The sequence below is a fragment of the Oncorhynchus gorbuscha genome, linkage group LG02 (assembly GCF_021184085.1).
Source record: "Oncorhynchus gorbuscha isolate QuinsamMale2020 ecotype Even-year linkage group LG02, OgorEven_v1.0, whole genome shotgun sequence".
In the NCBI taxonomy this organism is placed as follows: domain Eukaryota; kingdom Metazoa; phylum Chordata; class Actinopteri; order Salmoniformes; family Salmonidae; genus Oncorhynchus; species Oncorhynchus gorbuscha.
In genome coordinates, this window is record NC_060174.1 from 48,898,121 (window position 1) to 48,925,274 (window position 27,154).

Consider the following 27,154-nt stretch of genomic DNA (forward strand, 5'->3'; position numbering starts at 1 on the left):
GGATTGATGCTTTGCCTATTTGATGGTTCGTCTGAGGGAGTAGCGGGATTTCTTATAAGCGTCCAGATTTGTGTCCCGCTCCTTGAAAGCAGCTCTAGCGTTTAGCTCGATGTGGATGTTGCCTGTAATCCATGGCTTCTGGTTGGGACGACGTCGTTGATGCACTTTTTGATGAAGCCGATGACTGAGGTGGTATACTCCTCAATGCCATTGGATGAATCACGGAACATATTCCAGTCTGTGCTAGCAAAATAGTCCTGTAGCATAGCATCCGCGTCATCTGACCACTTCCGTACTGAGGGAGTCACAGGTCAAAAAAAGTATAATTATGGTCAGACTTTCCAAATGGAGGTCGAGGGAGAGCTTTGTATGCGTCTCTGTGTGTGAAGTAAATGTGGTCTACGCTTTTCTTCCCTCTGGTTGCACATGTGACAAGCTGGTAGAAATGAGGTAAAACAGTTTGCCTCCATTAAAGTTCCCGGCCACTAGGAGTGCCGCTTCTGGATGAGCATTTTCTTGTTTGCTTATGGCCTTGTACAGCTGGTTGAGTGCAGTCTTAGTGCCAGCATCGGTTTGTGGTGGTAAATAGACAGATACGACTAATATAGATGAGAACTCTCTTGGTAGACAGTTTGGTGTATCATACTGTATTCTACCTCAGGTAGGCTATACCTCGAGATTTCTTTAATATTAGACATCCCGCACCAGCTGTTATTGACAAATAGACACACACCCCCGCCCCTCGTCTTACCAGACATAGCTTCTCTGTCCTGCCTATGCATGGAAAATCCTGCCAGCTCTATATTATCCTTGTCGTTGTTCAGCCACGACTCGGTGAAACATAAGATATTACAGTTTTTAATGTCCCATTGGTAGGATAGTCTTGATCGTATATCATCCATTTTGTTTTCCAATGATTGCACGTTGGCCAATAGAGCAGATGGTAGTGGAAGTTTCCTCACTTGCCTACGAATTCTCAGAAGACCAATGCAACCTTTTTCTCTGTCTTTTCTTTGCGCAAATGACGGGGATTTGACCCGTTCCTGAGAAAGCAGTATATCCTTCGCATCGGACTCGTGTTAAATAAAATCTTTATCCAGTTCCAGGTGAGTAATCGCTGTTCTGATGTCCAGAAGTTATTTACCAGTCATAACAGACGTTAGCAGCAACATTATGTACAAAATAAGTAAACAACAAAGTAGCACAGTTGGTTAGGAGTCCGTAAAACGGCAGCCATCCCCTCCGGCTATCAGGTATGAAGGTAAGACCCAGATGCAGACCACGACGAATAGTTTAATGATCCAATAGGGGCAGACAATAGACAGGTCAAGGCAGGCAGGGGTCAGTAAACCACAGGTAAGGCAACGGTACCGGATGGTAGGCAGGTTCAGGGTCAGGGTAAGCAGAGGTCAAAAATCCAGCGGGGGGCAAAGGTACAGGTCGGTAGGCATGCTCAGGGTCAGGAGCAGGCAGAGTGTTCAGGCAGGCGTGCTCGGAGTCAGGACAGGCAAGCGTCAAAACCAGGAAGGCAAGAAAAGAGAGACTGGGTAAAAACAGGAGCTGAGAAACAAAACGCTAGTTGACTTGACAAACAAGACCAACTGGCAAAGGACAAACAGAGAACACAGGTATATATACACAGAGGACAATGGGGAAGATGGGCGACACCTGGAGGTGGGTGGAGACAATGACAAGGACAGGATATATACACAGGGATAATGGAGAACATGGGCGACACCTGGAGGTGGGTGGAGATAATCACAAGGACAGGTGAAACAAACAGATCAGGATGTGACACTGGCGCCAGACAGACAGAGACAGAGCTCCCTCGCAGCTGCTTGATTAAATATGTTTCTATGATACAATTAAATAGTCTCTGCCTTAATCTTTGGATTGAGGTTTCCACAACAATATGTTATAATACACACAACTGTTATAATGCTATTACAGTAGGCAATACACTGTTTTGCAGGTCTACCTACCTTGGTGAGGGTGGACAAAGCGTGAATGGTACGGAGGTTCTTGAATTTGACCTGTGCTAGGCTGGACACACTCAGACCATTGGCCCAGGAGGTTCAGCCAGATCACCTTTATAAGCACTAAAGACAGACATCTCACATATTACTGTGTGTGTATACTCAAAATAATACCAGCTGGAATTGAAGCCCTTGTTTCTAGTGATTTAGTGATGACACACTTCCTTGTGACAGGGATAATGCTGGTCGTCAGTACCGTTAATAAAGGTCTGAGTCCTGCCCAGCCTCCAGCTCGTTAGTGAGGCTCTGGAGCACAGCCATGACTGGCCCCACTCCACACCACCGCTGTGTGGACAAAAGAGGAAACAACAAGGACAGTATGTATCCATCAAATCTCAAATGGATGATCAACTCCTGAAACAGCATTGAATTGGTCTGTTTAAAATGAATGTATGTATAAACAGTTCAAAGTTCAACATGTTTGTATGGATTGATTGCGAGGCTGTTTTTGACAGAAGAGGTAGGAGGGTGGTGGTGTGGCCATGGACAATGCTGGGGTGGACCTGCAGTGTTCCTCCCATCAGAAAGCAGAAGCGTGCTTGTCCAGATCGGTCCTGCTGCCGATGACCCTCTGAGAGAACCCACTCAGCCTTCAGGCCACATACAGATGTAGGATCTGAATTTGACCAGTATTGTCGTAGCAAAATAATCTTGCAGCAACATGATTTGAACGTTTATTCCATAATGTTGCTTGATCGGTGGTTAAGCTATTAGCTGGACAAAAGTAGGCTACATGAAAAGTGCAATACTCTTAATAGATGTGGTAGTGCAGGTTTTCAATTAATATATGTAAATCCCAAGGCTCATCTGCATTTCCTGCGGGGCAGGAAAATTCTCATCAACAAAAGAGAGGTCAAATTAAGATCCCACATCTTTAGGTCATCACATCCACTGATGTGCCACATGGTACACTGTACCTGTCATGTTTGTCATTTATTATCATGTCTTGTCCCTGTGCTCCCCATTCTGTTCGTTTCCCTCTGCCGGTCTTATTGGGTTCTTTCCCCCTTTCTATCCCTCTCTCTCCCCCTCCCTCTCTCACTCTCTCGCTCTCTCTTCTCTCTATCGTTCCGTTCCTGCTCCCAGCTGTTCCTATTCCCCTAATCATCATTTAGTCTTCCCACACCTGTTCCCGATCCTTTCCCCTGATTAGAGTCCCTATTTATTCCTTTGTGTTCCGTTCCTGTCCCGTCGGTTCCTTGTTTAGTATTCACCATGCTGTGATTGCGTTTCGCCCTGTCCTGTCGTGTTTTTGCTGTGATTGTGTATCGCCCTGTCCTGTCGTGTTTTTTGCCTTCATCAGATGCTGCGTGTGAGCAGGTGTCTCTGTCAACTACGGCCTGCGCCTACCCGAAGCGACCTGCAGTCTGTGGCCGCTTCTCCAGTTATTCCCCTCTACAGACTAGAGGATTTCTGTTATTCCCTGTTTGGACTTAAATAAACTCTGTTTCTGTTAAGTCGCTTTTGGGTCCTCTATCACCTGCATGACAGTACCATGGCGTTAGCCAACAGCCAGGGTTAGAAACAAATATGGTGTATAAATGCTCGATTACTATTTGGCATATGGTTCATTCACAACAGGAGTAAACCTTTGCTTAGGGAAAATAAGTAATGTAACTGTAAGTTTGACTTGAAAGACTTCTCAGCCGTCTGATTTCCTACTCCCTTCTCCCTAAACTATTATAAGGGGCCATGGTTTAGTGAGTTACCAGTTGTGTAAAGTACCTAAGTAAAAATACTTCGTCGTTTTGGGGGGTATCTATACTTTACTATAATATTTTTGACTACTTTTATTCTTACTCCAATACATACTTTTTACTCCCATACATTTTCCCTGACACCAAAAAGTAATCGTTACATTTTGAATGATGAGGTAGGAGAGAATTATGGTCCAATTCACACACTTATCAATATAACAAGTTGTCATCCCTACTGCCTCTGATCTGGCGATGATGATGATGTCTGGGTGTGCCCGTGTGTCCGTAAGCGGCAGGAAAAAAACTCAAGAGAATACTTTTATTTGTCTTTAGACCCACATTCAAAAGTGTCAAACAGGCATGAAGATTTCTTGCTCAATGGGCGGGGCGGGGATCACTTTGGTGTTTCCACCTACTTCTGGTTTAGGACCATCACGCGTGATGGGACTTACAACCAATTCCCTAGTACACCCAGCCTGTAGACAGTCCAGTTCGTTAGTTATAATGTATTCACCTGGTTATTGCATTATGTTATAGCAACCTACCACTAATTTCAAGGAGATGGAAAGTTCAAGAATGTATCATTCCGAAAAGTCGAGCATTTTCATACAGTAAGTAGCCTAGTGAAGCTCGATGCCCCTGCGGTCGAAGGTGCAATAAATTAATAGCGGAGCTTACGTCTTTTGACACTAGATGGCAGAAAATTCATTGCTAAAAGTTCGCATGGGAACGAGCTCTACAGATGGAACAAGAAAGCTGTGCCCCCCAAAAAACTATTGAAAATTAGCCTGGCGCTCACTGTGGTGACGTAATGATTTGATGGGGATGGTGGGAAGCATGGTCTGTGCTGGTGCACGATGTGCGCACGGGAGATGAGCGTTTCGTATTCTTGCATGGATATTCAGCGAACACAGGATTTTATTGCGGTGAGTGTTTTACGTTTCAAGAATTTTCCCACAGTGATATATATCATGTTGGACGTACGTTCCTTTTGGAGTGCATTTGTAGAGGTTTCTTTTTTACATTGCGTTCACAGGCAGAATATCATTCATGTTGTAGGTTACTTCTAATGGGGAAACTTTAAATGCGTTTAACTACTATAGTCTGCAGCTTATTTAGGTAACTTTAGTTTAGTGACAGTGTGGAGTTTTGAGAATCATCGATTTTCCTAAACGATGATGATGACGAACACGAAGATGATGTATCAATTTAATCTAACCTTACAAATATATATTCATTGCAGCTAAATGTTCATAAAATACATTTAGGTTGCAACTGCCTGATGTTGATTACTTATCTTTAAATACAGTTTAGTTCAGCTGCAATATCTGTTGGCATCTCAACTGATCAGATTATCTCCAACAATCATAAAAAGACAACAGTCTCCATGGGGCCCAACATCTCTGACTGCAGCATTAGTGTGATTTACATGGTGGGTAATTCAAGCTCTTCTCTCAGATCATGCGTGATGGAACTGTATTAAGCCCATTGGACTGAACTATGCTCATCAGAGCTCATCATCAGTGGGTTAAACCCTATCAATTCCAATGAAGGCAGGGCATCACTGCTGCAGGCTGCATCCCTAACTAATCACCATGGGTCAGAGACCAGCATCCTCTGGGACCCAGTTTCTCCTGTCAATCCTGTGGCCCAGTCCTCAATGCGGCATCTCTGGGTTGAGACTGAAGAAGCAGAGCTATGGTTGACCTCACCACTGCCAGAGTCCTTTGGGAGGTATCGAACCTGATCATTTCTTTTGAGAAGTGGTGTATCCTTATTGACAACCTGGGAAGAAGGATCTGGGATTTCCCTTCCCCTTGGGGATTATTGGGTTGTGGATATTGACTGAGTTGGGACTGAGCAGAGAAGAGAGGGGGTATCTGGCATTCAGCCTGAGATGGAATCGGGAGCTGAGGGGAGCCAGCACCAGCACCAGAGGAGGAAGCCTGTGACACATGCATTGGAGGACCAGAAAAAGGTAAGTGGAGGCCACTATGCTGTCTGTCTCTCTGTCTGTTCCCTAATGACCTCTAGGTAGCTGCCCTGAAGCCCTGCTCCACAGTGGTCATCATGTCACAAACAGGAGCTCGTTGATTTTGACATAATGATGTTAAGGTGGTGTATCAAATCAGCGGATGGGGCACCATGTGTCTCAGTGTCGATGGTTGATTCTTTGGACAAATCCTCTGCTGACATCAAAATGTGTGCATGTCACAGGAGTTTCTGAATGCTTTCATCTCTGAATCTGAATAGGACTAAATGATTGAGTAGTGATATAAGTCATTCTGATTGTCATCTGTTGGAAAACTTAGAAATGGTATGAAAGAATATAAATTATGTATGATGGCAGGAACAAAAGTATTGTTATGCTTGGCTAGATACAATATGCTTATTTGCAGAGTTGATTATGTGTCTTTTATAAGAGAGTTATTGGAGAACCCGTCCCCCATCTGTTCAGGCCTTAGACCAGGATCTTATAAGGGGGTTCTCTGCGGTAGCTAGGTTGTCACCCCACCCCACCTCCATGGCTGGCAGCTGGGCAGCATATATTGGTCACGCTTTGCTGAAGTGTCAACTTTGAACTGCGGGGCTGTCGTAGAAATTAGGTAATTTGTTTTGATAAATCGCTTTTGATGACTTCCCGTGTAGAAGTCTCCCTTTGAACAAAGTAAAGCTCGGTGTTGAGTATTATTACATTAGACCCCTCACTCACGCCTTATGGCAACCTAATTGCCTTGTTACTCCTAACTCATTGTTGTCCTTCATTCAGCCGACCCTTATTTGTCATTATTTCATCTGTGGCTGATAAAATGTTATATTTGTTCAGACCTGCGACTTCTATGATTCAGGGTTCTTGGATTCTTGATGGGTGCAGGTAGAAGAATGCTGTTTGTTAAAGGGAAGAGCCACACATTTAGAATGTTATATCATTTTTGTGCGTCTCTGAGCGATCTTCTATCAATTCCCGGGGCCATACGATGCAAAACTCATCATACTGGCTGTATTTCTGCCTGCTTGAACGGCGAATAGCTCAGATACACATTGAAACATCAAATGACCCCGGGAATAGATAAAACATCGCTCAGAGATGCACAAAAACAATATAACATTCGAAATGGGTGAAGCTTTTTTTTTACGTATCGTAAATCTCCAATAGTTTGCCAAAAGTACAGTACATTAAAAAAAGTATGTTAAACATAAGTGGAGAGGGTCAAAAGCTTCAAGTTTCTCGGCGTGCACTTCACTGAGGACCTGAAATGGTCCCACCACAGCGCCTCTTCAACCTCAGGCGGCTGAAGAAATTCGTCATGGCCCCTGAGACCCTCGCGAACTTCAACAGATGCACCATTGAGAGCATTCTGTCGGGCTGAGTCACCGCCTGGCTCTTTCGGAGGGCAGTGCCATCAGCCCAACGCACCGTCTGGGGTACGTTGCATGCCCTCATTAAGGTCTATTCACTGTGCTAACACGAAGACGGTACAGGTGCATCGGAGCCGGGACAGAGAGACTGAGAAACAGCTTCTCTCACCAGGCCATCAGACTGTTGAACAGCCATCACTAGCCAGCTACCTGCATGGTACTCAGCCCTGCACCTTGAGACTAATGCCCCATGTATATAGATAGAGTCATTGAAAGCTGGTCACGTCATATTCTGTTTATAAACTGTTGTTTCCTCAGAAGATGATGTGTATATACTGTATTCTCATCCTATATACCTACTACTGTACATACCGTTTTCTTTTCCAAATGAAATACTGTCCCTACACACCACATATTTACATTCTGGATTCTCACACATGCACACTCTAATACAGTGGGGCAAAAAAGTATTTAGTCAGCCACCAATTGTGCAAGTTCTCACACTTAAAAAGATGAGAGGCCTGTAATTTTCATCATCACTTCAACTATGACAGACAAAATGAGGGAAAAACATCCAGAAAATCACATTGTAGGATTTTTATGAATTTATTTGCAAATTATGGTGGAAAATAAGTATTTGTCAATAACAAAAGTTTATCTCAATACTTTGTTATATACCCTTTGTTGACAATGACAGAGGTCAAACGTTTTCTGTAAGTCTTCACAAGGTTTTCACACACTGTTGCTGGTATTTTGGCCCATTCCTCCATGCAGATCTCCTCTAGAGCAGTGATGTTTTGGGGCTGTTGCTGGGCAACACAGACTTTCAACTCCCTCCAAAGATTTTCTATGGGGTTGAGATCTGGAGACTGGCTAGGCCACTCCAGGACCTTGAAATGCTTCTTACGAAGCCACTCCTTCGTTGCATGGGTGGTGTGTTTGGGATCATTGTCATGCTGAAAGACCCAGCCATGTTTCATCTTCAATGCCCTTGCTGAGGAAGGAGGTTTTCACTCAAAATATCACGATACATGGCCCCATTCATTCTTTCCTTTACATGGATCAGTCGTCCTGGTCTCTTTGCAGAAAAACAGCCCCAAAGCATGATGTTTCCACCCCCATGCTTCACAGTAGGTATGGTGTTCTTTGGATGCAACTCAGCATTCTTTGTCCTCCAAATACGACGAGTTGAGTTTACCAAAAAGTTATATTTTGGTTTCATCTGACCATATGACATTCTCCCAATCTTCTTCTGGATCATCCAAATGCTCTTTAGCAAACTTCAGACGGGCCTGGACATGTACTGGCTTAAGCAGGGGGACACGTCTGGCACTGCAGGATTTGAGTCCCTGGCGGCGTAGTGTGTTACTGATGGTAGGCTTTGTTACTTTGGTCCCAGCTCTCTGCAGGTCATTCACTAGGTCCCCCCGTGTGGTTCTGGGAGCCCCAGATCGAGGGAGATTATCAGTGTTCTTGTATGTCTTCCATTTCCTAATAATTTCTCCCACAGTTGATTTCTTCAAACCAAGCTGCTTACCTATTGCAGATTCAGTTTCCCAGCCTGGTGCAGGTCTACAATTTTGTTTCTGGTGTCCTTTGACAGCTCTTTGGTCTTGGCCATAGTGGAATTTGGAGTGTGACTGTTTGAGGTTGTGGACAGGTGTCTTTTATACTGGTAACAAGTTCAAACAGGTGCCATTAATACAGGTAACGAGTGGAGGACAGAGGAGCCTCTTAACCTCTTGCTCCTACCTGACACGCAGGCGTCCCATCTCGACATCTGGAAATGCAAATGCGCTACGCTAAATGCTAATAGCACTCGTTAAAACTCAAACGTTCATTAAAATACACATGCAGGGTACTGGATTAAAGCTACACTCGTTGTGAATCCAGGCAACAAGTCAGATTTTTAAAATGTTTTTCGGCGAAAGCATGAGAAGCTATTATCTGATAGCATGTAACACCCCAAAAGACCCGCAGGGGACGTAAACAAAATAATTGGATAGTCGGCCCTACACAAAACGCACAAATAAAATATAAAACATTCATTACCTTTGACCATCTTCTTTGTTGGCACTCCTAGATGTCCCATAAACATCACTATTGGGTCTTTTTTTCCGATTAAATCGGTCCATATATAGCCTAGATATCGATCTATGAAGACTGTGTGATTAACGAAGAAAATAGCGTTTTATAACGTAACGTCATTTTTTTAATTAAAAAAGTTGACGATAAACTTTCACAAAACACTTCGAAATACTTTTGTAATGCAACTTTAGGTATTAGTAAACGTTAATAAGCGATCAAATTGATCACGAGGCGATGTATATTCTATAGCTGTAAATCTCAACCAAAATATTCGGTCGGAGACCGGAAGCACTGCGCTGCCTTGTGTCTGTTTGACCAAGAAACAAATCGTAGGCAAATGACAAGACTGTTGACGTCGTGTGGAAGCTGTAGGTATTGCAACCTCGGCCCCATTTAATGTGGATCACGTTTAACAATGGGTACAATGAAGTGGCGCATGGATATATTTTCCCATTTTCAGTGATCAGATTTTCCTGCACTTTTCGATGAAACGCACATTCTGTTATAGTCACAGCCGTGATTTAACAAGTTTTATAAACGTCTCAGTGTTTTCTATCCACACATACTAATCATATGCATATACTATATTCCTGGCATGAGTAGCAGGGCGCTGAAATGTTGCGCGATTTTTAACAGAATGTTCGAAAAAGTAGGGGGTAGGAGTAACAGGTTAAAGAAGAAAAGAAAAGAAGAAGTTACAGGTCTGTGAGAGCCAGAAATCTTGCTTGTTTGTAGGTGACCAAATACGTATTTTCCACCATAATTTGCAAATACATTTTTTCTGGATTTTTTCCCCTCATTTTGTCTGTCATAGTTGAAGTGTGCCTATGATGAAAATTACAGGCCTCTCTCATCTTTTTAAGTGGGAGAACTTGAACAATTGGTGGCTGACTAAATACTTTTTTGCCCCACTGTATATCTACTTTGTACTGCTATTTCTTGATTTCTTGTCGTGAAAGTTAGTCAAAGTTGTTTTCACAGTCCACATGTGCCCCAACTGTGCCCTCCTTGAATTACACTTATTGGCATTTATATAACAAAGCACTCATTTCATAACCATTTCTGTTGAGTTTGTTGAAAGTTGTAATAGAGTCAGACATAACGTATATTTGTCTTTGTGTGTTCTTACGTTGGTGCACATCTAGGCTCTGCAGCACTATATATTCATATTTGTTTTTTTTCTGCAAGCTCTGTAAAGGAAAGTTAGGAATAGAATGGTGTGATGAGTGGCTCCCGAGTGGCGCAGCAGTCTAAGGCACTGCATCTCAGTGCTAGAGGTGTCACTACAGACCCTGGTTCAATTCCAAACTGTATCACTACTGGCATTGGAAGTCCCACAGGGCTGTGCACAATTAGACCAGCATTGTCCGGGTTAGGGTTTGGCTAGGGTAGACCATCATTGTAAATAAGAATTTGTTATTACCTGAATTGCCTAGTGAAATAAAAGTGAATTATTTTGCTGATCCTATGTAGTGTTGGACAGAGCTTTGTCTCCTCTCCTTTCCTCACTGTGGAGTTGGAGGAGAGGACTTCTGTGTGAACTAGGGTACTGTCAAATGCGTTAGCTGTAGTCACTGACATTGATCCTAATCAGTTTATAGGGCCTGGAAATAATGGTGGATTGTCCATAGTTATGGAGGGGCATCAAGTGATCCTGTCAAAAGGTATTAGACTACACAGAGCCAGGGTATCTTTAGCTCAGACTTGGACTGGAAAAGTTCAGACTGGAAAAGTTCAGCCTAAAGTATGAGGATAGATGACGTGATTGAGGATGAGGAGTACAGTACTATTCAAGAGGGTTACTACTATTTTCTTCATATATTCGTTAATGTTAGTCCATAATCTGTGCGTCATATTTCATAAATCCAGAGTAATATTTTTCTCTATCCTTGTAGCTAGGAGTTTTGTGTTACCCTGTCACCACGGTCTCGGTCTCCCATGGAAAGGGGTGACATTGATTGATTGATTTCGCTAAAGATAAAGGAAGGTGTAATGGATGGTTGTACACCTGTGATATGAACGGTGCGATATGGTGGAATATGCAATTCATTGTTTTATTCGGAATGTACACACATCCATCATCAACCTCTGGGATTAGGCCACATACGGTGGGAACTGTGCCGTTGCATTCCGAGTCAAAATATCATTCTCCACTTTTCAATGGATGACAATTTGATCTCAGGGAGAGAATTGCTCTCCTGCAGAAATGAGAGAATGTCCACACCTTCTCTCTGCTGTATAAACATTTAGACATTCTTCTACTTCACAGTGAAGCAGGTGTGCTATTCTGCCCAAAGCAACCATAGATTACAGACACAAAAGCTTGCAAGGGGGACAATGGTAAGAATATTAAATTGCGTGTTTATCCTGAGGATTGTCCCTGAACTGTGGGGTGAGGTCACCCAGAATCTCATGTTTCCTTCTGGTTGTAAATCTGATTAGACATCTGTTCTTTTAGAAGGTGTCAATATCATCTTTACCTACCATGCTGCAGCTGCAGTGGTAAAACACACACACACGCACACACACACGCACGCACGCACGCACACACACTCAAACACACACACGCACATGCACACACACACACACACACGCACGCACACACACTCAAACACACACACACACACACACACACACACACGCACGCACACACACTCAAACACACACACACACACACACACACACACACACACACACACACACACACACACACACACACACACACACACACACACACACACACACACACACACACACACACACACACACACACACACACACACACACACACACACACACACACACACACACACACATGGACAGAGCTTAAATCATGCTCTTCTAATGTGAGGAACCCATTTACATTACATTTAAGTCATTTAGCAGACGCTCTTATCCAGAGCGACTTACAAATTGGTGCATTCACCTTATGACATCCAGTGGAACAGCCACTTTACAATAGTGCATCTAAATATTTTAAGGGGGGAAGGGGGGGTGAGAAGGATTACTTTATCCTATCCTAGGTATTCCTTAAAGAGGTGGGGTTTCAGGTGTCTCCGGAAGGTGGTGATTGACTCCGCTGTCCTGGCGTCATGAGGGAGTTTGTTCCACCATTGGGGAGCCAGAGCAGCGAACAGTTTTGACTGGGCTGAGCGGGAACTGTACTTCCTCAGTGGTAGGGAGGCGAGCAGCCCTGAAGGGGCCAGTGCTTGTAATGGTGTTCCCCTTAGTAAAAAACAGAGAACCAGAGGGGACTGGAGCTTACAAGCCTCTTCAGGGGCCATACTAAAGAACAGAGAACCAGAGGGGACTGGAGCTTACAAGCCTCTTCAGGGGCCATACTAAAGAACAGAGAACCAGAGGGGACTGGAGCTTACAAGCCTCTTCAGGGGCCATACTAAAGAACAGAGAACCAGAGGGGACTGGAGCTTACAAGCAACTGAAGGGACTGACTGGTACTGTCTGTGGGATGGAAATGCCACAGACAGGTTGGGGGATGGACGGCACTTGTTTCAATTAGGTCCTCCTCTAGGCCCTGAAGAACAGGTCGAGGGGCAGAGCTGTGACACCTGAGGGAGGGCAGGAGTGTTCCTTACACCCCACTACTACTGTACCTGTCCTGGTTCTGCTATGGATTCATTTGGATTCGGAAGAATAAGAAGGGCCATGTGGTGTGTGGTGAATGCTAATAAGCAGGAAGCCTTTGATGTACAAAATGTGTGTGTGATAATGCTTCAGCCAGAATATGTGGCTCCAGTGGCCCTATGCTCACCTCTCATTGACCGTCTGTTGGCGATGTACCCTGTTAGTGTTTTGTAGGTTGAATAGGAACAGTGTTGCGCGGTTAAGCCGAGGGTATGGGTTGTTGTAGGCTGTGTTATTTTCAGAACCACAGTGCTGTAGGCAGAGCAGTGAGACCGTGTGATGGAATCGTTCACCTTGGCTATGTGCCTTAGTCTTGCAGAAGCATCCCCCACTGGCCTCCCCTCGGACCATCTGTCACTGGCATCACAAGTTATTATTACAGGATTATAGATATGATTTTCAGTGCCCAAGTTCTCTAGGCTTGTTCTTTCAGATGCACTTCAGTAATCACCTTTTTGTTCACAGCCAAAGCATCCCAGTAGTTCAGCTGAGTTTGTCATCTTCAACGTAGATGAACCAATAAATGAGGTTTGATGAGTGTTTTGTACGCTCATGACGTTACGGTACTGGTAAAACATTTGCATACTAAGTTATGTGCTGTACATGGGAACTGTCATTTGGAGAGAATGTGGATGCAATACATCCTGGGATTGCTTAGCATGCGGTTGTTTTTTGCTTGAGTAAACAGAGCAATAGGGGTGAGACAGGGTTGAGGTCTGGGTTGGGACCAGGGGTATTGGTGACTGGCTGCCTACCCAGGCGAACCTGCAGACGGAGTCCTCCCTGACCCTGCCTCTCACTGGGCCCCTGATTACTAGCAAGAACCTCATAACAACACCACACTCCCAAAGGGCCCCCAGCAGTAATGCTGAGGTCAGGGTTCATCTGGGTGCTTCCACTAGCTAGCTTTGTGGTATTTCTAATACATTATGTTGCATTACCACTGTTTATGAAGTCTCTATTCATTTGTTTTAATGCTTAATCATAACCTTTGCCCCCATCTTAGCGTCATCCTATAGAAATACATCCACTCTTACAAAAAAAGGTGCTATCTAGAACCTTAAAGGGGGTTCTACATGGAACCCAAAAGGATTCTACCTGAAACCAAAAAGGGTTCTACCAGGAACCAAAAGGGTTCTCCGATGGGGACAGCCGAAGAACCCGTTTGGAACCCTTTTTTCTAAGAGTGTAGTCCTCTGTAATGTGCTTATGGTTCGTTACATGACATGTCCATTTTGTGTCCATTTGATGTTTTAAGTAGAAATTGTGCATCAATATTGAATTTGATATTATATTAAATGAAGTGCCCTTTAATATAGTCCAGATGTTAAGTTCAATAAATCTGATTTTTTAATATGAATAAAGACTTTTTGAAGTGACAAAATGCTGCATTTTGACGTGTCCCTCCGTGTCCCCTCTGTGACTTCTAGGAAGATTTGATTAATCAATCAAATTGATTTCTAATGCCCTTTTTTTACATCCGAAGATGTCACAAAGTGCTGACACAGAAACCCAGAAACCCAGCCTAAAAAAAGTTTTCACCATCATTGTAAAAGCCCTAGTCGTTTTTTTTTCTTTGGCAAAGTCAATTTTGAATATGATTATTTATTTCATGTGATTAGTGATTCATTTACGCATGTCCCTCTTTTTCAGGTTCAACTCTGTGACATGAACTGAACTCGTGTTCTAATACGGTGAAGCTATCATATTTTGATATGTTTTTCAAAAGAAACTTACAACATCTAATAGAAAAATCGTAGTGTAAAAACAGGTGAGCTGGTTCGTCACTTTTTGGTGGGAAACTGAGCGAGTCAAGCATAACACATCAACCCTGTTACACATTGATAGAGGATAACCTAGTCAGTTGTCCGACTGAAATGTGTCTTCCGCATTTAACCCAACCCCTCTGAATCAGAGAGGTGCGCTGGGCTGCCTCCTCATCTCCTGCGCCCGGGGAACAGGGGGTTAACTATTTTCTCAGGACAACAGATTTGTACCTTGTCAGCTCAGGGATTCGTCATCCAGCAACCTTTCACATACTGGCCCAACACTCTAACCACTAGGCTACCTCCCGCCCCATATAAGACAGGCTAGAACATTTTTTACAATCATTTTTGGGGTGAAGCTTGCATTCAATTGCCCCTCCCTGTTGCACACAAGCTTCCATTTCTCCTGTCACAAGGGGAGTTATGGCTGATTTAAGATGAAATTGTCAACCCTGTTACAGTCAACCCTGTTACTTTATTTGGCACTTAATAGGCACTTTACTGTAGTCTTTTTTTTTACCCCCTTGAGATGGGAAAACATATTTTTTGTATTAAGTTGAAAATGTGCTTTTTATGACAGGATGTATAAAATAATATATAAAATAATATATATATATATATATATATATATATATATATATATATATATATATATATATTAAAATCACCAAGTTACCCAAAAGGGACTCATTTTGTGGAATAACCCTTATATTGACATGGTTGAGGAAGTGTGGTATCCGGCTGCAATGATGAGTTCACTTTGGAGGAAACATAGAGTATCTGAGAGCTACTCTTCAGGGACAGGATGTATTGCAGTCGGTAATAGAGATCGTAAAACGTGTTTTCATCTGAGAACCAGTGGCGGGACAAAATCCCATTAAAGGTTAAGGCTCCCATTTCAAGTGGAACTGCCAGCGGTTTAACTACTTTGCCGATATGAAACAAACAGACAATCATACGATCAGTAAACAATATCAAATTCCCAGTTCATGCTACAAAACCAAATTTACAAGAGGTTTTAAAAGTAGGTTCTATTTGATTCAACGTTCCATGACGTACACTAAGGCATTTTTGGCAGTATGGATGGATGCAGTTCAATGCATGATTCATATGATTCACCAATAGATTTATTGGTGTAAAGAAATATTGCTCTCAGATTGTAAGTCACATTGTTTGATGCCTTCATTCGGGATGCACTGTTTCAGTCTCAATGACTCAATATTTGGGGGAAAAAATGGAAGAATGTAACTAAGGCTGGCAAAGTCAATGCAATCGAACTGGCAAGGGAAATGATCACAAGTCAGTCATAACGTGGCTAATATGCCAGCGTATCTATTTCTGTAGCAAGCTAAAAACACAGAGCCTAACGTTAGCTAGACAGCTAGCTGGCTGCAAGCAGGATGTCATGTCATTGGAGGAGTCGGTGAGTGACTAACTATTTCCCCTCGGATTTTCCCGGGGCAGACAGCGCCGACTGACAATGCCCAAAAACTCCCGGGGAAGGACTTTCCATGATCTCGCCATCACGGTTGACAACTCCATTGTGTTTCCCAGAGCGCTAAGAACCTTGGCGTGATCCTGGACAACAAACTGAACTAACATCAAGGCGGTGGCCCGTTCCTGTAGATGCTCTCAACATCCGCAATGCCCATGGCAATCTCCCGTCTGGATTACTGCAACTCGCTGTTGGCTGGGCTCCCTGCCTGTGCCATTAAACCCCTACAACCATCAGGATAGAACCAATTCTCTCACGTCAGCCCAGTCGACTCAGGGGCATCCGCTCTGGTGCCTCTGGAGCCAGGACAACACCCAAAACCATCCAGGTGCATGAGGTGATTCAAAACTGATGGGCAAACTCCCTCATGGATCTGCATAAGACTCCCCTGTGATTACCCTACACTCTCAGGTTAATGGGACTCCAGTCAAAACTTTCGCTGCTCTGGCTCCCAATGTTCCACTGGATGTCATAAGGTGAATGCGTGGTGTGGGTGACTCTGCCAATAGAGCGCACATACAACGCTCTGACGTTCATGGGAATGGAGAGGGGTGGTGTGGGGATTCCCAGCACCGACACCAGGTAGCGTCCATAAAGCTCTCGTCGGCCACAGAGTCTATGAGCACCCGAAGAGATTTGGACTGGTCAATTCACAACAGGGTAGCATAGAGAGGGGTACGAGCAATGGAAGATGGAAACTCCCCATATGGCTCACCAGCGTACTCGTATTAGTACCTCCTTGATGATCCTTGTTCTTTAATGGGCAGGTAGATAAAAATGTCCCATAGCTCCACAATGCAAACAGCTCTGGGTGTTAAGTCTGTGTATGCACGGGGCCTCCTGGGTGGCGCAGTGGTCTAAGGCACTGCATCGCAGTGTGCCACCAAAGACCCTGGGAGACCCAATCTAGCCAGAGTCACCAGAGACCCAATCTAGCCCTGCCCAGTAGCATGGGCTCTGGAGGAGATGACTCGACAGCACTTGGTGACCTCCGAGAAAATTCGGCCGACATCAGATTCACTCGGATATGTGGGCTTTGGGGATTTCCGGGATTCCTCAGAAGCAAGGTGGAAATTGAGGACGAACGTCGGCGACAGGGAACAGACTCTCTCTCCCTCCTACGTTCCCGTAGCCGCCCATCGATCCGGATGGTCAAGGCTATAAGGGAGTCAAGGTCCAGGGGCAGCTCCCAAGCTCGTCTTTAATCACCTCCGACAACCCGGGAAGGAACGCGTTGAACAGGGCTTCCGGGTTCCAGGCACTCTCAGCTGCCAACATGCGTAAATCCACCACGTAGTCTTTCACACTACGGAAATCATAACGTAGTTGGAGCAGCTTACGAGCCGCCTGTCTCCCAGACAACAGAGAATCAATCACTTTCCGTACCTCCTCCACAAACTCCTCCAATCTGAGGCAAACAGTGGATTGTTGCTCCCACACCGCCGGAGCCCAGGCAAGTGCCCTCGACGGACATCAGCGTTATCACATACACTATCATCAAGCGATCCGAGGGAAATGAAGAGGGCTGCCGGTCAAAGATGAGAGAACACTGGGAGAAAAATGCCCGCCAGGATTGGGGATCTCCAGCGTAGCGCTCCGGGGGAGGTAGGTGGGCTCCTTCAGAAGTGGGGTAGATTGGGGAGAAACACCGCTGGTAATGGGGTAATTGACAGTCTGGGGTGTCACTGTAGTGGCGGGCTGCCTCACAGACATTCCGCAGAATTTCTCCAGCAATGTGTTGAAGGCACAGTCCTGACGTTCCTCCGAGGTCTGGAATCTTTCCAGAAGACCTTAAAGTAACTCCTCGTGTCTTCCAATGGTGGCTCCCTGGGAGGATACAGCGTTGCGGAGCTGGTCTGAATCTGCTGGGTCAGTCATGTACTCTCACGACTCAGGCTATGATCCAGATGCAGACACGGGAGGCGGATAGTACAGTTCTCAGTTCATTTATTAGAAACACGGGGCAGGCAAAGAGTAAGTCGAGTGCAGGCAGAGGTTTGTGATCAGGTCAGAGTCAGGCATTTACAGGACGGCAGGCAGGCTCGGGGTCAGGGCAGGCAGAGGTTCATAATCAGGTCAGAGTCAGGCAGGTACAGGACGGCAGGCAGGCTCGGGGTCAGGGCAGGCAGAATGGTCAGAACTGGGAAAAACTAGGAAACAGGAAGGCGGGAAAGACCGCTGGTAAGACCTGACAAGGCAAACTGGCAACAGACAGAGTATAAATACACAGGGGATAATGGGAAGATGGGCGACACCTGGAGGGGGGTGGAGACAAGCACAAAGACAGGTGAAACATATCAGGGTGTGACACCTTATTGCTATAGAATTTTCACAAATGCCTTAGTATACGTAATTCCCAAACATTCTAAGAATTTATGAAAACGTGAAAATGACTATCTCTGCCAGCTTGTCAGAGATTTTTTTTAAGTATTAGATTCTTCCTGGGGGTGTATATGAACAGATTTGAATAAGATTTCATGTTGCTAAAATGCTGTCAGTTCCACTTTAAGGATCACTATTGATTTAAGAATTGATTTTATATTCTAGTTAGTGTATGTTTTACCGTGTCCTCCTTCGCCTGAAACATGAGCTCTAAACCAAGGAGAATATGTGTAAGGAATTACCAATGTGATACAGGTGTCTGTCTCAAGAAGTAGAATTTGTCATCAATATTCAAAGAATGATAATGATGAGTGCAAATTGTAATGTCCTTAAAAATATATAAAATTCATGCTTGAATTGAATGTGAGTATGGCATGTTGGCACAACTTGGTAAACAAACCATATGACACAGAACACCTCATATGGAAATTTGGCATACAATTTGCATAAAGGTGACAAGAATCTGAAAGATCCATGCTGTAAACCTAGTTGTGGAGATGCCTGCTCCACAGATGGTCGTTTGATTCAGTCATAAAGGAGCAGTTTGGCCCACAGCCAAAGCTAATCTACTAGCAGTCTCTGGAATATAAGTATAAATGGCTATTACATTTACATTTAAGTCATTTAGCAGACGCTCTTATCCAGAGCGACTTACAAATTGGTGCATTCACCTTATGACATCCAGTGGAACAGCCCTATAAATTAATTTAAATTAATTAACTTGTGAAAATTACTGTTCTCATCTCATACCTAGACTGTCACTGGCTTGGGTGTCAATGGTAAATGTTTATCAGATATGACCATTCGTATCACTCCTTATGAGTTTTAAGCAGCACTATTAGTCTCGAACCCATTGATAGTGTCTCATTGAAAGCCCATACTGAATGTGTTTTATGCCGTTCCCTGATGACTGTCCTTCTAGGATACAGTAGATGTTCAAGCACACTGATAGTTGGAGAGATTTGTGAGGAATGTTGTGTGTTTGACCCAGCGTTTGAAGCGGACAAGCCAGTCTGGATGATTTAAACGCAGCAGGGCACCAGCTGAAACAGATGGGACTGACTGGCCAGATGTGATGTTTATACTGTACTATAAACTCTGTACTATAAACTACACCTGGATTGGATGGCTTCTCTGATGGACCAACTGAGTACTGGATTAAACTGTGGAACTGTAAGATCTCGTTGCCAGATGTTTTGGATCAGCCTGCAGCAGAGCAGAAGCTGGCTAATGGACACTGGCTGACGATGGAGAGGAATTTGAGCCCCAGACAGACTCCTCACCGCTCCGTCTGTTCAGAAGGTGCTCTTACACCTGGACACCTGCCTCACTGCCTGTAGGAATGCATCCCTCACTCCTTCTCACTAAACTATAGTTCAATGTTCTGGGGGGGGGGGGGGGGTAAGACCCATACATTTTTAATGGAAGCATAACTATATAAAATATTGAGCAGTATATCCCTGAGGCTATTTAGCTGATTATACCTTTCCCCAGTTTGATATGCTGTACATACAATATAGTGGTCACCCTTGGTGTCTCAACCTGACTTCCTGTTTCCTCAATCACATAAGCTGCTCTAAAGAGTACGACTGAGCTCCAGACTGCCGAAACATTGTTATAGGCAGACATTCAGAGACATTATGCAGGGCTCCTCCCCTGCCTCTCCTCCTGCTGTTTTCTAATGGAGGATGCCTCCCTCGTGGGGTTATTGATGACCAGCTGTCAGGCTGCCATTGGAGGAGCCAATTAACATGGAAAACAGGGCATTCATTAATAATAATGTCCATCTGGGATTTAGAGACTGATTCATCTGGCCTTTCTGACAAATGTGAAAGTACCACAAATACCGTGGAACAATAAAAAAAAAAAAAACTTTATTTAATTAGGCAAGTCAGTTAAGAACAAATTCTTATTTACAATGACAGCCTAGGAGCTGCCTTGTTCAGGGCAGAACAACAGACCTGTACCAGCTCAGGGATTCATTCCACACACCTTTCAGTTAGTGGCCCAACGCTCTAACCACTAGGCTACCTGCCGACCCCTCGAACAAAATGAGGAACATCTGTAAGGCTGAGACCTATTTCCCAACGACCCTGTGTTGGTGACCCCAACGCGATACTTAGGTGCTCATTAGCGCTATACCTCCATCATGTGTGCGTTCCTGTTACCTGTGCCTCGGTACTCTGCAACAGTAGTATAGTAGTGCTAATTCAGAGAGGCTGCTGCCTACATGGAGACCCAATCACTGGCCGCTTTAACAAATGGATCACGAGTCACTTTAGATAATGCCGCTTGAATAATGTTTACATATCTTACGTTACTCATATCATATGTATATACTGTATTTCATACATCTATTGGTATAAACACCTGCGAACCATGTGTATGCGACCAATAAAAATGTGTTTTTGATTCGATTTGATTTGCCCCAGACCACCATGTGTTATTTAGCAGTAGGAGCTTGCTGCGCGTTTCTTCACCCAAGGCTGCCCCTGTCACTTCGAGGTGACTTCCGTCACTGCGTTCAAGCGAGGGCAGACTCGCCAGCGTGCAGCAGCGACGTCTGGATGACATCATCTCCTTATTAATATTGCAATGAGAGTAGTAAACCCTGTCTTCACGTCAGGTTGCTGTGATTCAGTCTGGCTGGCTGTCTGGAGGTCCCCCGTGGAACTGCTGTGGTGTAGCTGGGAGGAACCTGGTGAGAGGAACTTCCAGTTATACACGCTGATCACACTTTGCTACGGTGTAGGAGGTTCTGCTTGTTGCCTGTGTTCAGCCTCCAGTGCCCAGGGGAATGAGTTGCCCCGAGAGAACGACCATTTGACCTCTTTGTCACCGTCTCTCTCTCTCTCTCTCTCTCTCTCTCTCTCTCTCTCTCTCTCTCTCTCTCTCCCTCTCTCCCTCTGTCTCTCTCTCTCTCTCTCTCCCTCTCTCTCTCTCTCTCTCTCTCTCTCTCCCTCTCTCTCTCTCTCTCTCTCTCTCTCTCTCTCTCTCTCTCTCTCTCTCTCTCTCTCTCTCTCTCTCTCTCTCTCTCTCTCTCTCTCTCTCTCTCTCTCTCTCTCTCTCTCTCTCTCTCTCCTCTCTCTCCTCTCTCTCTCTCTCCCTCTCTCCCTCTCTCCCTCTCTCTCTCCCTCTCTCCCTCTCTCTCTCTCTCTCTCTATCTCTCTCCCTCTCTCTCTCTCTCTCTCTCTCCCTCTCTCTCTCTCCCTCTCTCTCTCTCTCTCTCTCTCTCTCTCTCTCTCTCTCTCTCTCTCTCTCTCTCTCTCTCTCTCTCTCTCTCTCTCTCTCTCTCTCTCTCTCTCTCTCTCTCTCTCTCTCTCTCTCTCTCTCTCTCTCACCCCTGTTGTAATATAAATTTGTTGTTTCCTTTCTTCACTGCAAGAGATTAGCATGGAGGCTTGTGGCCCACTGAACAGCTTATCAGTGTGTGTGTGTGTTTGATACAAGTGTGTGTCAAATACATTTCCATGGTGCTGTTATTGACTGCATTGCAGGTCTTTGTTGCCATACAGTGTATGCTGTTCTGAAAGTGTGGGTAATGCGACTCTGGTTTGCTCATTAACATCAATGACCGTGTCGAAGTATCACCGTGCGCCCGATTCCGTGTATGCATCAAATGTGCACGTGAAGTTGCCAACATTGTTCATCTTGGAAAGCATCTGACGACTGCCTCCCATACAGTACCCTCCGGCAAATCAATGCTACCGATTGAAGTGCTATACTGTAGCATTGAATGCACAGTCCAAGGCCAGACTATTTCCATTGGGCATGTCCGCCTATGCCCTATCCCTGCAGGATCTCACCCCCCCAGTTTCTGTGCCTCAGGAGAAGCTGGTAGTGGGTCAGCCAAGTGATTCTGTAGTAGGCTACTGGCTCCCCTCAGAAGATCGATGGAAGTAGCATATTTGCACACCGTATGTTCACCTGACCTAGCCAATTCATATGGTTATGATAGGCTCCCATATGGTGCTGATGTGAGAGGGAAGGAGGGAGCCAGAAAGACACCAACATTAGCAGGATCAGGCCCTGAGTGTCAGGAGACAGTGGATTATGGCTGTAATCTGCTCGATTGGCTCATCTATTGCCTGTAATCTGCCGTGTTGTCTCAGATCTGGCATTGAGATAACTGCCTGTCAGGGAGGCAGCCCAGCCAGCTGCAGGCAGTAGAGGACAGCTTCTGCTGTTGGGTTACTGTCCAGGAAACCTAACCTGGGAAAATCCTAAACTGCAGACTGGGCAAAAACTGGTTGAGTCAATGTCATTTCAAATGAAAAAATCTATTGTGATGACATTGAATCAATGTGGAAAACTGATTGGATTTGAAAAAAGTAATCAATGTAAAGGAATTTCATTTTTTCCCCCAACCAACTTTTAACCTTTAACCTTAAATGAGGCCAGAGACTCTGCAGCCCTGACAGTTAATGAAAGTAATGAAGTGGTGTTGGAGGGCCAGTAGGAGGCACTCTTTCCTTTGTGTAATTTAAAATAAAAATATTGCAGTGATGGGAACATTGCCCCGTGTAGGTTGCTGTCTTTCAGATGGGATGTTATACTGGTTTCCTGACTCTCTTTGGTCACTAAAGATATCCCATGGCACTTATCAGAAGAGTAGGAGTGTTAACCCTGGTGTCCCTGGATAAATTCCCAATCTGTCCCTCATGGTCACCTAATTATTCCCAGCTTCCAATTGGCTCATTCCTCCTCCTCTCCCCTGTAAGTATTCTCCAGGTTGTTGCTGTATGAGAATGTGTTCTCAATCAACTTACCTGGTTACATATAATAAATAAAGGTGTGGGTGAGGACACGTACAGCACAGTTCTGGACATATTGTAGCCTTTTTAGGATTTAGAAATGCAAACTTGGAGTGCATTCGAGGTTTATTAAGGCTTCTAAAGTTTAAAATTACTTGTTTTCCCCTATCGAACGTGCATCAACCCCTACAAAAAATATCCATTCATTATTATCCACATAATAATGAAAATGTCCTGTTGCTGCAGCATTGTTTTCCTTCTGTAGGAAACTGGCTCCAATTAAGATCCTACATTTTTAGGAGTTAGCGAGACTAACAGATCTGGGTCCAGGCTAGGAGACTCCAGCCTCTGGTACACTCAACTAGGTCTGTGTTCGAGTTGCAGATGGAGACAATGTTGAAGTCTGGTCTTTGGTTGCAAAGTGTAGTAGGATGACCCCCGACGTAGATGTTTGCAGAGAGTGACACAACACGGGTTTGTTATGTTCTGACGAACAGGATCATGACTGCAATAGTGGTTGTACGTCGACATATGGTTCAACTTCTCTCGCTCTCTCGATGTCTCTCTGTCTCTTTGTCAGTCTGTCTCGCTCTCTCGCACTGTCCCTCTAGGTAAGGACATGTCTAGTGCCACTGAGCAGAGGCTTATTCTGTTCTACTCCTCATTCCTTTCTCTCCTTTACTCCCGTTCCTTTCCTCTGTGTCTCTGCCCGGGGCTGTGATCTCTGTGCTCTGTGGACAAAAGAGCTGTCGTGATGATGTGATCAGGGCAGACTGGTGTTGTGTGAGGTAGGCAGGCCATGCCAGAGCTGTGCCACACTGCAGATCAGCGACTTGTTTCAGGTCACACCTTGCACTGTCACTTCAGATCTTTGGACAATGTTGGACTAGTGAAGTGTATTCTAATTCAGAATAACGGATGTGTCAGATGGCCCTGACTCATAACTACCAAAGCACACGACTGTACTCTCATCCTTTTTGGAAAGTAGCACATTCAAGTGTAACCCTCTCACCAGGCTCGAATTTGACTCTCACGATATTAACTTAGCTAGAGTATCTCAACAGCATGGGGTGTTAGGTGAGAAGGACATCTCCAAGAAGAATCCCTATTGTAAACTCTCTTGGGTGATGACAAATAGGGTATTAACTTCAGATGGAATGATTATAGATTGTTGTTATTGTATAAGGATATATTTTCCCATGCATTCAATTCAATTGAAACAGGAAATGACTCCACCAAGGTAACATACACAAGGTTCAAAATGTGCATTATTACATTTTCAAAGCACCACATCAAAATAAATGAAAATAATTAACCCCAATGAGTCGTGCACACCCGATGTCCAAATTATTTCAAGCCTGCTTAAACCCGTTGGTGCGCGTTGGAGCTTAAAACAAAATGACGACACACATAAAGTCCCAAAGCACCCCACCATTGTGGTTACTCACTACTCGTAGATATTCCCTCAGTGAAGTATGGCAGTTCCTTGCAAGTTTCCTCCCAAGATCCACAGCAAGCACAGCTATCAATGCAGACAGCACTCCTTAGCCGTAACCGATATCCCATGGGAATATGAACTCGTTAATCTTTCCCAAGCAATTCTCTCTCGGTGTTACACGATGCTAGGCTAACCTCAATGCTGCCAAATACCTTCACGATGAGACGGTAGCTTCAGTCTTTACTAAGTCTTTCTTAACAAAATTATAACAACTCTTCTAAAATAAAATCAGTATTTTCCTTCAAAACTCGATATGGGTTTTGTTCTATTTCTATCGTCTTCTTTTATAATTTTTCTTCACCAAAGGTCATAATGTAATGTCCATCCTTTTCTCAACGTCTCTCTCCCCCTTTTTCCCCCAGGCCTTCCGTTAACCAGGTCAACTCTCATAGGCCACAGCTTAACAAGCGACCTTATTGGTCAAAACTTAAACTTAAAAGTAAACCAACCTATTCACTTATACATTTCCAATTAATTATAACAAATAAATAAAATACTTGGTTCTAACAAGGGTATTACACAAGTATTGAGTAAACTGGGAGAGGTGGTACTGTACACGACCGGTCAAGTTTTAGAACTCCTACTCATTCAAGGGTTTTCTTTATTTTTACTATTTTCTACATTGTAGAATAATAGTGAAGACATCACACCTATGAATTAACACACATGGAATCATGTAGTAACCAAAAAATGGTTAAACAAATATATTTTAGATTCTTCAAATAGCCACCCTTTGCCTTGATGACAGCTTTGCATACTCTTGGCATTCTCTCACCCTGCTTCACCTGGAATGCTTTTCCAACAGTCTTGAAGGAGTTCCTACATATTCTGAGCTTTTCCTTCACTCTGCGGTCCGACTCATTCCAAACCATCTCAATTTGGTTGAGGTCAGGGGGTTGTGGAGGCCAGATCATCTGGTGCAGCACTCCATCACTCTCCTTCTTGGTAAAATAGTCCTTACACAGCCTGGAGGTGTGTTGGGTCATTGTCCTGTTGAAAAACAAATGATAGTCCCACTCAGCGCAAACTAGTTTGGATGGCGTATTGCTGCAGAATGCTGTGGTAGCCATGCTGGTTAAGTGTGCCTTGAATTCTAAATCAATCACAGACAGTGTCACCAGCAAAGCACCCCCACACCATAACACCTCCTCCTCCATGCTTCACGGTGGGAAATACACATACGGACAAAATCCGTTCACACACACCGTGTCTCACAATTCTCCAATTTGGTCTCCAGATCAAGGGACAGATTTCTACTGGTTTAATGTCTATTGCTTGTGTTTCTTGGGCCAAGCAAGTCACTTCTTCTTAATGGTGTCCTTCAGTAATGGTTTCTTTGCAGCAATTCGACCATGAAGGCCTGATTCACACTGTCTCCTCTGAACAGTTGATGCTGCGATGTGTCTGTTACTTGAACTCTGTGAAGAACTTATTTGGGCTGCAATTTCTGACGCTGGAAAATATAATGAATTCATCTTCTGCAGCAGAGGTAACTCTGGGTCTTCCTTTCCTGTAGTGGTCCTCGTGATAGCCAGCTTCATCAATGCACTTGATGGTTTTTGCGACTGCACTTACAGAAACTTTCCAAGGCATGATGTTTCCACCCCCATGCTTCACAGTAGGTATGGTGTTCTTTGGATGCAACTCAGCATTCTTTGTCCTCCAAACACGACGAGTTGAGTTTTTACCAAAAAGTTATATTTTGGTTTGATCTGACCATATGACATTTTCCCAATCTTCTTCTGGATCATCCAAATGCTCTCCAGCAAACTTCAGACGGGCCTGGACATGTACTGGCTTAAGCAGGGGGACACGTCTGGCACTGCAGGATTTGAGTCCCTGGCGGCGTAGTGTGTTACTGATGGTAGGCTTTGTTACTTTGGTCCCAGCTCTCTGCAGGACATTCACTAGGTCCCCCCGTGTGGTTCTGGGATTTTTGCTCACCGTTCTTGTGATAATTTTGAGCCCACGGGGTGAGATCTTGCGTGGAGCCCCAGATCGAGGGAGATTATCAGTGGTCTTGTATGTCTTCCATTTCCTAATAATTGCTCCCACAGTTGATTTCTTCAAACTTACCTATTGCTGCTTACCTATTGCAGATTCAGTCTTCCCAGCCTGGTGCAGGTCTACAATTTAGTTTCTAATGTCCTTTGACAGCTCTTTGGTCTTGACCATAGTGGAGTTTAGAGTGTGACTGTTTGAGGTTGTTTGAGGTTGGTTTTATACTGATAACAAGTTCAAACAGGTGCCATTAATACAGGTAACGAGTGGAGGACAGAGGAGCCTCTTAAAGAAGAAGTTACAGGTCTGTGAGAGCCAGAAATCTTGCTGGTTTGTAGGTGACCAAATACTTATTTTCCACCATAATTTGCAAATAAATTCATTAAAAACCCTACAATGTGATTTTCTGGATTTTTTTTCTCATTTTGTCTG

At 44.3% G+C, this 27,154-nt stretch overlaps 1 protein-coding gene across 1 annotated transcript in view; it reads left to right on the top strand.

The window, feature by feature from the left end:
• Positions 1-4,555: 4,555 nt before the first annotated feature.
• Positions 4,556-27,154, top strand: part of LOC124003629 (neuron navigator 2-like) — a 139,870-nt gene continuing 117,271 nt past the window's right edge. The window contains exons 1-2 of the mRNA XM_046312137.1: positions 4,556-4,659; positions 5,192-5,711. Of these exons, the coding sequence (XP_046168093.1) occupies positions 5,631-5,711 (81 nt within the window). The 5' untranslated portion in view covers positions 4,556-4,659; positions 5,192-5,630. The remainder of the gene's footprint in view (positions 4,660-5,191; positions 5,712-27,154) is intronic.